Here is a 12,888-nt window from a genome sequence, read left to right on the forward strand (position 1 = left end):
ATGCATTACATCTGTTGCATTGCTTACCCTTATGTAGCAATGTTTATCCATATGGATAATAAATAAACAAATGAATATACAGGAGTTACTGTGTGTTAATGCAACCGCTGGTAGTCTCTCTGTCTACAAAGCCTGCCACTCAGGCATTACTTCTTTGTAGTTACCAGATGAGCTGCAGCCGGATTACAAACGTGGGTGGGTCGGCTGTGCATTTTTGTGCCTTTTATAGATTTCACAGAACACATATGCTTCCTTATCTGTATTAGCCCCACTTGACTTCTTCCACAGGCTGTGAAAACAATCCAAGTTATTCCTGTCTCCTGACTTGTAAAAAACCCTGATAAAAACCTTTTTCCAATGATCCTCATATTTAACGTACCGTTGACTCATGTGTGCGTCTAGTCATCTCCTTTCATTTGTTCTCATGATTTATTGATTAGCCTCGACACGTGAGTCTGTTGGCTAGTGCACTACACAACTTTGAGAGGTTGGCTGCGAAAGAAGTGAGTTACAGAGAAACAGAGAGAGAGAGAGAGAGAGATAGAGAGAGAGAGAGAGAGAGAGAGAGAGAGAGAGAGAGAGAGATGGAGGAGACAGGAAAGGGATAGAATTTACTTCAGGCCGCCTGGTGTGTGTATGTGTGTGTGTGTGTGTGCATACTTCAGAGAGAGTTTTGTGTGGTGAGTGGGTGGGTGCGTCAGTCAGTCGGCCTGGGCTCTCTGCAGTGCACTCAGCCGCTCTGCTCTCCTCTCGGCTGAGTGGAAACATCATGTGTCTGTGGGACGCCCAGAAGAACAGCCCTGTTTCTCCAAACTGAGACCAGAATAGACAGTTAAAGACGGACCGAGGGAGAAAGAGGGCGCACAATGGACTTAACCAGACACTTGGAGGAGTAGACTACCTAGAAAAAGAGGAACCAAAAGGCACAGAAACCGGAGCATTTTGTTGAGGATAGTTTCCATCTATTCTGCCATTTGATCTTACCACCTCAAACCTGGCTATGCCATGCTGGCCCAGAGGAACGGGCTACCTTCAGGCTGTAAGCCGGTTCCTCTAAAGGATCACCCAGACCTGCGGGATGTGGATGTGAATGCCGAAGGGTGCTGCTCCATCTCTCCGTCCCCATCATCTGGAGGCTGTCCCTGGGCTCGGCTAGCCGGTTTGGACGGCTGCCTGTCAGAGCCGTACTGCCTTTGGTTCCAACTTTTGGCCAGAGCCTACTGGGGAGAGGTGGAACTGGGGCTCTCCAGTCCTAATCGCAGCGTGTCCTGGGCTCGGCTCAGAGAAGCCTCCAGGAAGAACTGTGTCCGATCTCGGGTAAGGACAGTTGTGTATGAGAAGGATGGAGAGCATCCATGTGTGTTGATATTTTGAGGAGGAAAATTGTGCTACAGCTTTGAGGCATTTATGAATACCCTGACTTGCTGAATTATATATTGAGACGGTATCATTGTCTGGCAGAGATATTAAGGTTTACATAGGAATATGATAGGGGAGGAGAGCTTTGGGGCAGCTACACTTTGTTGTGCTGTCTGAGGAATTTTGTGTGCGTCATCCTGCTCTCCAGCAGCAGGGTAGTCCTGTTTCACTGACCAATATCTTGAGTGTGTGTGTGTGTGTGTGTGTGTGTGTGTGTGTGTGTGTGTGTGTGTGTGTGTGTGTGTGTGTTTGTGCGTGTGTGTTTGGGTTTTAGGTTTCATTTATTGTTGGTCCCTTTGGTAGTTTCAGAGTGACACGTTGGTGTATGCTGTCAGAGGAAGATGATGTTTATTTTCCAGCTGTGCATACTTCAGAATTTCTTTTTATACGGCATGGACTGAAGCTTAATGCAATGCAGTCATTGTGCAGTGATGGACCAAAGTAGGGAACTGAAGGCATATTTTCCAATAGTATAGTGAATTAGGGGTGACTAATGTTAAAGTCTGTGGTCAGAGAGGGAGAGAAGTTTGGAAAGGGAGGGCGTGAGGGAGGGAAAGAGGTAGATCCATGAGGTCAGACGACCCAGGGGTGACTCACACACTTTGAAAAAAGAAGAGAAAATAGTGTGGAGAAAAGCCAAGTCCACAAGTAACACAATGCAAATTCACTCATCTCATATACATAAAGAAGCAGGCATGCAGATGCACCATCCCGCAGGCCAAGGCACCATATGGCAGTATGCAGATCACACCATCAGCATGCACAGCATGGTTGACTGTTTTGAAGAACAGACTGCATGTATAATTGATTTTATCAGAAAATCGTGTGATCTTTTTTGGAGAGTATTTACAGTATTGTACCTTTTTTGAATATGACATACTGAGGCACTATGCAGCTGTAGCTTCCCTTCACACTGGGCTAGGCTGCTGCTTCTCTTGCTGTATAATTCAATGTGTTATATATAGAGGGAGATGGAAAATGTGTGTGTGCGCGTGTACCTCTTCCATGGGGCATTTGAGCCAAACGGCTTAGCTATTGCATAATACGACATTACATTTTAAGCATGAAATCAAAACAAACAGCTGAGTTGGACTGTCAGCTCTCCTCTCCTCTCCCAGTTACAATGTGGACTGTGGCATACTTCCAGCTCCACACCACTGGGTATTGGTGGTGATTTCACCAGTCATACCATTAAGCCCACACCCATCCCACTCTCTGGAGGCCTCTACATCTGCTGCTCCCAGACAGGCCGAGGAGAGGTGTGGATAGAGAAGCCCGAGGGTTGGTGGGGGAGAATGTCTTTGTTTTGGATCCACACCTAAGATGTATTTTGGTAGGAGAAGAGCCTGTGGAGAGATCTGGGTTGAGGCTGAAACTCTTGGCAGGCTCTCCTAGCCCGGAGTCACTATGGTAGTGTTAGCAATAACCGCTAACGCACGCCCTGTGGTGCAGTGGTTCAGCTCCATCATTACTTTGGTGATGGATGTGACAGAAGTCTCGCTGCTCAGACATGAGAGGGGTCAGAGTGTTTCTCTGTGATGGTGCAATATAGAGTCGTCTAATTAAGAGTTATATAATATTTCCTGTTGTATGTTTATGGTAAATGATAAATCTGGGTTGTCCTTTGTTCTAATTTCTTTTAAAGGCTTTGGAAAGTAGATTCAAAATGGAGTGGAAGTCCTGGATAATGTATTCTGAGATTGCTATTGTTGTTTTGACTATTGCAATACTTGATATTCTTTTGACTTGAAACACCAAAAAATACTCTTAAAGAAAATTATAGTTTATAGGGCTGCACGTATCAAATGTTCCACACAAGTTCACAGAGCCCATTGTGACATATTTTAATTAAATTGATTTGACTTTTGAAAGTAATTGCTGAATAATTTTCCATTTAACAACTAAGAGATTAATCGACTCATCGTTTCTACTACTGTGTTGTGGCTTTTGCTGTTATTTAGATGGATATATTAACATATGCGCATTAAAATGTTGATTTGGTCCCAAAATCCCATTATACTGTACTAGAGCTGAAATGATTAGTCAATTAATCTGTATAATCAACAACTATTTTCATAATTATTAGTTTTTTAGTTAAAACATTCACTGGCTCAATAATAAAAAAGAATGGTTAGTTGCAGCTCTACATCGTACTGTTGAGCCTTTCATCACAATCTCTAAGTTTAAATGTAATATGTGACCACCCATACTCCCTCCGTGCATACGCGTGAAGGTATTTCTATGTGTTTTGTAATATAATCTTCAGGAAGAGAGTCCTGAATGTAAACTGGGGTGACTCACTGTATTTTCAGCTTAGCTACAGTTGCCATTTGAGACAGAGTCAGCATACACACCTTTTTTTGTTATAGAGCATTTTAAGTCAGAGTTTTGCTGCTGATGTGTAGCATGTGTATTGTTATGGAGGCATTCAAGTAATGTTACGCAAGCTGAGAGCTGCCAGCATTTAACGGTTGTTTTTTATCCCGCGTTAGTCACAGTAGGAATGTTGAAGATAAGTCTGTCATCATGCAAACACGCCAAATAGTCCTGCAAATCCCCAAATGTGCAATAACTAAAGCCACATGTGAGGTTATGTGCAGCTTGTGGTAGTACAAATGTGGTTTGAATGACAATCCTGATTATTTTGACAGATATTGTGATCATTGACATGAACCACAACTTGGGGAACAAAATAGTTAGACTGCATTTTTTGGGCCTTTGTCACCAACATTTTTCATCTGATGATACTGTGAGTGCTGAGTGAATTATTTTAGTTCTCCCCTGTATTTGCAAGCTAAAACTCATTTGATGTCCTAAACAACAGCTTCTAATGAATGTGATATCTATTCTCAATATTTAGACGGATCGCTGCAGCAGAGGAGATGCGTTTGCTGGTATTTGAGTACGTTTTTGTGTAATTAGGTGAACATTTTGAGACTAGAGGCTTTTACATTTTGGATCTTGTACTCTGGCATAAGTGTTGTCCTTCTTATGGTTTTAAAGGCTGCATTACAGTACAGCGATGTCCTTTTCTGAACTGACCAGACTGTTGTAGCTGTTCTTTTATTTGCCTTTACCCACTTAGTCATTATATCCACACTGATTATTATTTATCAAGAGTCTAATCTTGTAAATAGCAGCATAAGTCAACTCTACAATATTGTCCACAGGCGATAACCTATGAGGTGGGATCAGGAGTAAAAAAGTTGAGAGCGACTGATCTTAATTGTTTTCTTCCAGTTTTCTTAGTATTCTTTAACATGGTTAATCGTTGGATGAGAAGATCGACTCACACTCATGTCTGTATGCTAAATATGAAGCTACAGCCAGTTAGCTTAGCATAAAGACAGGAAGCAGGGTGAAACAGCTAGCCTGGTTCTGTCCAAATGTAACAACATCCGCCCACCAACACACCTAAAGCTCACTGATTAATAAGTTATACCTCGTTTTGTTTAATCTGTACAAAAACCGAACGTACAAAACAATAAAGCACTCCTCATGTTTTCAGTCTTTATGCTAAGCTAAGCTAACTGGTAGACAATTTATTTAGCGTATAGACGTGGGAGTGGTTTCAATCTTCTCATCTAACCCTCAAGAAAGCACTCCTCTCCTTTCCAGTTTCTATCTTCGTCAACACCACACTGTATGTGTTCCGAATATTGACACTGACGTACCTGTTTGTTTGTCCTCCTTTCAGGCCAAGCAGAAAGATGGGCGCGACCAGAGCGAGGCGTCGGCCCTGGCTTCTCCCGGGCCAGAGGAGGAGCCTTTTTCCTGGCCGGGGCCCAAGACGCTTCACCTGCGCCGAACCTCTCATGGCTTCGGCTTCACATTGCGACACTTCATTGTCTATCCGCCTGAGTCTGCCGTCCACAACTCTCTGAAGGTGACTGAACATTGTCTCTTACCCCTCTGATGACACTATGACCTAACAAAAACAAAACACAAAACAACCTTTATATCATTTACTACAATTAAGAGTTTAAATTCTGTCAGTTGAGGTGAAAAATACACATTAAGTAAAGTACATAATACTTATATATAAGTAAATATGCATTAGTTGAATCATGTGATTTAAGCCTCAGACTAGTAGGAGGATCTGACTTAATCTAACAATCTTTGCTGGAAAATAAATTATATTAGAAAAATATTAAATAATCTCAGGTAGTCTTTAGGAAATATAAGAAAATAAAACTTGTTTTGATATAAAAAATATGTTAGTTTGAGGAAAAATTGATTTTCGGGACTGAAATGCATCGTTGATGTAGCAACTGAACAATACACATTTGATCAGACAAAGCAAGTCAGTGCTTTAACAAAACATTTCAAGACATTAAAAAGTAAAAAAGGTGTTTAATTTTGTTTTGTTACAACGTGTTCTTTGGTATTTGGCGGAAGACGTCAGTAGAAATACCAGTGACTTTGTTGGCTCTCGTCCTCTCTTTTAGCTCTTTAAACTCTGGGAATGATAAGTAGTGGTCCGTGTTCCAGATTGTAATAATAAAATGTGACTTCATTTAGCTTTTTACAGTCTGCAATGATTAGAAAACACCTGATTTGTGTGACAAGAGGGGAACACATAATCTGCTGCTGTTGGAACATGGTGTTAGACAAGCATCTCAGTATTTAGTGCTGTTGGAACAAAGAGATATGTCCTAGTTTCACACTACTTACTTATTGCAAACAGTATGTACTATTTGTCATATTTATTATGCTTTTGCTGTTTCGAAATTCTCCTGAAGCTGTTTCACCCCCATCCACCACTTATTGCAGTTATTTTCCAGCTGCGAGGAGCTCCTCAATAACCTTTGTGCATTAGAGTTGTGTAGTGGGAGGAAGCGTTCTTTGCCATTCTGTGTTCCCATTGCAAATGTTTCTTTTAATGATATCAACAAAGGGACTTTCCTGAATAATATGTTGATTGTGTAAGTTATGGCCTCCAGATTTGATTTGATTTGTGTGACAAAACAAGACTTTTAATACGTCATTTTGGGCCTTAGGAAAATGTGATTGTTAGAGATTGTATTGTTTCACTTTGTTTCTGAAGTTTTATAAATATAAAGGTGCGGAATTCAAAACATGTCTATGATTGAAGGACTGCCTCCACATGGCTCTCAACATGGCAATGGCTGAGCCAGCGATTAGATTTAGTTTGCATACCTTGATATTAAATGTTTTCACTTTAGTAATGTGGACACACGGCGTACTGAAACCTGCTTGGAATTAGTATCTATTAAAGAATTGGAATAGACCTTAGGTTATCTGTAGTTCCAGTTGAACTGTCATATTAATGTGGAAATGTCGTGACAGCATTGCAGTCAGGGGTTTTTCAGAGCCTCCCTGCCTTCATCCCACCTGGGAAGTCTGCCAGCCGTCCTCTGGATAACATCAGTTCCAATCTGCTCTTTGGTATTAATCCTGACGTTACAGCACTTCCGGCTCCTAATGGGCACAGACTAAAACACACTAAAGTGCTTTAGGTAAATACGACGCAGCTTCTTTAATAGTAAATTGTGCTGGTCAGCTTTTCTCAAAGCTTATCATGGCCTCCTGACCATTAGGTTTTGTTAGTGATAATTCAGGACGAGTCAAGCTTACTTTTCTCTGAAGTGTATTTTGACAACCTCTTCAGTTTACACAGAAGGATTTCCTACAAAGTTAGCATAGTGCTTTCTGTTTATAGCTTTTGGCTTCGGTTCTGCACGTTGAAAGAGAAACTGTGGCACGGCAGTTAAGGGTTGTCAGACAGTTTCTCCCAGAGGCCTTCTTGGGTATCACAATGTTGTTTCGGCCACTGTGTTCTCTGTTCCTCGCTGTAACTTAATAAACGGATATTTTATTTGTCTCATACTAAAATTCTTTCAAAATGGAAGCTTTAAGGTTCCTAAGAACAAAACATTTGGACACATTCATACCATTGCACAGTATATACCGTCATATCGCCCAACCCCTGCATAAGAACATGGCACTATTCTCAGTTATGTATTTCATTCTGTGACGATAATATATAGAATTACACAACTAAAACAAACTTGCTTGGCAAAATTGTGTCGATTTTTTTAGTTGAGTATTTTTGAGTCTGATGTGGTCTTCTTACCACAAGACATGATTCTGGGAAATAATCTAACTGAAGCTTTAAATCCGTCAGGTCACACACACTGTACACCCGAACCCGTTCTCCCATTACGTAACCTAAACCGAGTAGGGGAGGGTAAAAAAAAACTAAAACTCATCCTTGTACATTCATCACATTTCATTGTAATTACTTTCAGGACCTTGGGTTGGAGCATTTGATTAATCACAGTTTGAGGATATGAGAGTTGGCTTGAAGAGGGTCAGACCTTCTTAAGGAAAGCCTTGGGAGAGCAGGGAGTCTTTAAGGATGCATGGAGAACATGTGTCACCGAGGGGAGGTGGATTAAAGCAGGAGTGTGTGGATTTTAACCGGGACTACTCGGAAGGAAACTAGCTTTATGTGTTGAGGAAATGGAAAACAAACAAACATGGCTGTTAAGTGGCTTTTGGATTGTGATAGTCTCGTCCCGTCTTGTGTCGTTTACCACAACAGTTTTAATCACGTCGTTCTGTTTAATGATAATGAACTCTTTTTTGTCTCTGTGGATCATTTCATCCTTCGTTCAGTGCTGAGAGAGTCCTTCTAGGGTTGTAACTAGCTATCATTTAGATTTTCAATTAATTGTTTAGTTTATAAAATGTCAAAAGATACTGAAACCTGCAATAACAAAACATTTCTGGCCACTTGGGGGCAGCAGAATGAAGTCGTGAGCACAACACTGATATATAATCACTTTTTAACTTAAACACTTGTTAGCAGTTGCTTATCAACACATTTAGCAGTTGCAGATCAAAATGATGTGGTCTTTAGAGGTCCACCTGGTGAGTCCAATAGTCTCTCTCTTTTAGCTCTGACTTTGGTCTCTACCAACTCCTGAGGGAAATATCTGTTTCTGTGTACAGTGAATCAAAAACAGTGAAGACGTCTAAACAATGAGCTGAAACTCACTATAGAGGTCCATAAAGCACAGGGGAGGTGCATAGTCTCATAGGGTCGTGGCTATGGTGACTTTAAATAATTATAATGGGCATATTAATGATAATAATATAGGTTGTCGTTAGTATTATATTTACCATATTGCTGTTTTCGTTGGATAATTCTTTTTACAGGGTGGAAATTGTCTTAATGCATTTTGTCTTCTGTGCTTTGTTTTCTTCTTCTTGAAATCAAATAAAGAATCATATGGCAAAGAAAAGAGCTTGTTCAGCTTGTTTTGTCTGAACAACAGTCAAAACACACATATATTAAATGTACAGGGATATAAATCAAAGAAAAGCTGGAAACCCCAAGTCAGCAAATATTTAGTATTTTTTCTAGCTGAAGATTTCTGGATTCTTTATAAAAAACTACTCTTTCTGTTGATCTGTTGATGGAGGAGGATTTTGAAATGGAGACAAATAATGATTCAAATAATACATCTTTTTATTTAAAATATGATAAAAAGTGAATCTTAAATAACAAATCATCGTTATTTACTGACTGTGTTTTTTCTTTCAGGATGAAGACAATGGCAGCCGAGGTAAGTGTAATAAAAAAAACTGTATATATATATATATATATATATTAATTTTTTTAAATCACTGCATGCATTAGAGATGCACTCTGTGAGCTGGGACCTCAGGTGTTGCAATAATAATAGCACAGAAACCATTTACTCTATGCTATTCTTCAGTGACTCCCCAGAATAGGGGACAAATTAGGATTGACAGACCATTACTCTAATGTATTCTCACTCCTTATAGATTGAAATAGATGCATTTTGATGATTCTTTGTGCCTCTGTCTAAACATTTCATTAGCGTTGGCCATTCAGTCCCATTAATACCTTTTTTATAAAAGCACTGATTTGACCTCTGAGTGGTTCTAAAGACGTGTAAGTGTAAACAACATGTTGCAGGTGAAGCTGTCTTTTCTGCAGGGCTGTCAGGCAGACAGACGGTGTCGTGCAGCACTTTGGTGTTTAAAGCTTTGAGCTCAGAGTGGCAGTCGGAGCTTTGCTGTTAGCTTGGCAAGGACTCAGCATTCCTCAGAGCATCCAGCCCGTCGTTCCAGTCCCCTCAGTATTCTGTTCACGTCTGCAGCCCAGCATGAATGCAGGAGGATCGCTCCGCTGCCCTTCACCAGAAGCCCTCTTAAACAGCCCTGCATCTCATGTCTATGTGGCATGTAGAAACACAAAGCACGTGTACGGGGCTCCCATAAACGCGCATAACGACTGCAGCAACAGTGCGGTCTTACATAAATAATCCATTGTATTTGTATTTAAATAAATATCCAGTTTTTGGAAAAAGAGATGTTTCCTATACCCCAGTTTTTGATAGATTTTTTTCCATTATTTTCTTTTCCATAAAGAAACTGATACCTTTCTGGCAGAAGCACCACTGTTTGTAATACATGGGAAACAGGGAGAAGATCATCATCATTAGCTGTTTGTTTGGCTTGTAATGAACCCAAAGCCCTACCAGGTGTGATTCAGTGACTTGTTTTGGCACGAGTGGACAGTGAAAGTGAAGAATCCAGGGTTAGAGGAGGGTGAGCGCAGCACTTTGTGATAATTCTGACTCTTAAACGCCTCTCAACGGGAAATTGAGAGATTCCTGTAAGTGTCCCTCATCATCCCTCTTGGCCCTTGGTGTCACATTCCTCACACTCCCCCCCCCCCCCCCACTCCCCACCCTGTTTAACCCCTCCATGTCCACCCGCCTCATTCAACACAGGCCTCAAAACATTAAACAACTCACACACGAGGGCCCTGCTGTGGCAGGAGGAAACCCTACAGGGAATTTGTGCGGCTACACATTCTTGAACTTGAGTTCCTTTTTGTGACTCTACCTGAAAGAAGTCATGTAAAAAGCCATGTGTGATTGTGTGTGCCTATGTCATTAAGTAGTATGTGGTAAGTGCATGAGAACCATTCACTGCAAAGCTCAATAGATGGTGAATAATGATCCTCGCCTGGAGAGCCCCCCCCCCCCCCTCCCCCCTGCTGCCACAGGAAGTCACTTTGCTTGCTTCCAGCCTCTCATAAATCCTTATTTGCCTCTCAGCAGGCCCAGAGACTCAGCAGTTGTGATGCTGACAGGTAGTAGGGCCACAGCTGATGGCAACAAAGGCCGCAGAAATGGATCAAAAATGACATTTATTAAGAGGAATAAAAAAGTGTTTGAGAATTGAGAAAATAATTCTTTCTCTTATATTAACCATTATCTGAAAATGCTGAGAACAGGATTTTCTTGGCTCAAGTTTACATTTGAAGTTTTCACAGGACCGTGACGTACCGTAACTTACAAAGTGTTATGATAACTGTGACTTAGCTTCTGGACACAGAGCTGGAAATGAAAAGAAAAGATTTAGATAAATATAATTGAAACCTTTGATGAAATTCTATTTCTCCGAGATAAAGACAGAGCTAAAAGAATTATGTTCATCTTGGTAGAATAAGGAGAAGATTAGAAGTTAGATTACATTATGATATAGTAATAATATGATAGTAGTAATAAGCAGTACTAGTAGTTGGTACAAAATGAATGAGCCTCTCCCCCCTCCAGAGGCAGAACATTTATTGGTAAGCTCTTTTTCTATGCACTCAAATGATCACTTTCACACCACAGCGCATGTTTGACCTCACCAGAAGATCCATTTCGTAGCTGTTCTGGAGCTTTCAAGTATACTCTAGAGTACAATATTCATAAGCAGATGGAGTTGTCCCAGGTGTAATGGAGTTTGTAGTTCATTTTCAAACATTTACTTGAAGGACGTTTTTGTCCATTGAGATTGAAAAGTTCATTCTTGACCGGCTCACATCTGTAGCCAGAGGCCGAGAAAAGAAATGTGGGTTTTAACTTCTAGACATTTAGCCTTGGTGTCATTTCTTATTGATGTCTACAAATTACTATTGTTGCTTTGTGACAACCCAGCACACTGCCGGTCGCGATCATAGCAAACCGCATACGTCCCAAAACGACCGTAACATCAATAAAAAAACAAAACACTCACAAACCCAGACAGATAATACATCCCATGTGCTAAATTGTTTTAAACTTTTTAAAGTTGCGTTCTGCAGCTCTCTCCAGTGTCAGGTCTGTGATGTTCACTGCAGCCTCCCGGCCTCCGCAGCGCTCTGCAGCGCAGTTTATTTGCTTGACTCTGGGCCAGTGTGTGATGAGGTTGTTAGTGTTTGGAGAGAGGAGGGTGGTGGTGGTGGTGGTGGTGGTGGTGGAGGGGGGTTGCTGACCGCATGTTGACTAGCTGGGTGTTGCCGCTGGAAACACTTCAAACCTGCAGAAAACACACACAGACAGACCCACACACACACTGACGTATACACATAGATAAACAAACGTAAACATTGATATACAGTGTGTAGGTGTGTGGTGGAAACAGAGGAATAATGTGCGTCTGTGTCAAGTATGGATCTGTTTATTTCCTTTCACAGCGGTTGTCTACATACCAAATCTTCCTCTCTATCTCACTTCCTCTCTTCTTCCCTCCCCGCTCGGTCTCGTCTCTCCCTTTCCTGTATCTCTTTCTCTTCAGCTGCGTATTTTAGCAAGTTGTTGAAGGGTAAAATCCAAATGAGGCGTTTTGTGTTATGCTTATGAAGCTGTGGTACCTCGGCAACATAAAATAATCTCCATCTGTTCAAATATTAGTTTTTCATTCAACGTGAAACACTTTTCTCTGCCGATACGAGCTTTATTTCCTATTTTTTTTGTCCGATTTTTGGTTCGTTCCCATAAAGTCTGCAGAGGGAATGTAATGCAGCACAAGCAAACAGAATTCCCCAGTATTCTCCAGTGGGCTTTTTAATGCCCCACCTTCTTTAACAAAGCCAAATCTTTGTCTTTCTGTTCTTTTCTTCCTCTCTCTGCTTCAAAATCTACCCTTCTCCATGTCTTTCTTTGTCTCTCAATGACTTCTTGACTTAGAGTTTGTTACCATGAGGCCTTACACTGAACTCCCCAAATATAGATTCATTTACGACACATTTCTCTTATTGAATTCTGCCTACAAATAGATTTCCCGAGCAGTTTTTTTATTTTGAGTGTGAGTAGTTATAAATCTGACAACTTTTATTTATTATAACACGCACCCAGCCACATAGAAGTAGTTAAACTTTAAGACCCAATTTCCCAATGCAGTTGACCGTTCAACCTCTTTTTACTGTTGCTTTTTATTCTTTACATATGTAGTTTACAGTTATGACGGTGTCACATTTGCTCACTCAAAATTCATAGTCATTTTTGAAAGTTGGTTCTTAATTTTATACAGAGGTAGACAAAAGCAGGCTTTACAGTTCTCGCTGGCAAACATACATTTGGCAGTCGCTAGCAGATGTCATTAGCTGTGGCTAGCTAGCTAATTAAGCTAACTTAAACGCCATGTCGTCTCCGA

The 12,888-nt window shown here is 40.9% G+C and overlaps 1 protein-coding gene across 1 annotated transcript in view; it reads left to right on the top strand.

Annotated features, from left to right (window-relative positions):
- Positions 1–701: 701 nt before the first annotated feature.
- The window catches only part of arhgap21a (Rho GTPase activating protein 21a), a 40,886-nt gene continuing 28,699 nt past the window's right edge, over positions 702–12,888 (top strand). The window contains 3 exon segments of the mRNA XM_029457274.1: positions 702–1,317; positions 5,117–5,305; positions 8,993–9,014. Coding sequence (XP_029313134.1) covers positions 1,006–1,317; positions 5,117–5,305; positions 8,993–9,014 — 523 coding nt within the window. The 5' untranslated portion in view covers positions 702–1,005.

Source organism: Cottoperca gobio, chromosome 20 (assembly GCF_900634415.1).
Source record: "Cottoperca gobio chromosome 20, fCotGob3.1, whole genome shotgun sequence".
Classification (NCBI taxonomy): Eukaryota; Metazoa; Chordata; class Actinopteri; order Perciformes; family Bovichtidae; genus Cottoperca; species Cottoperca gobio.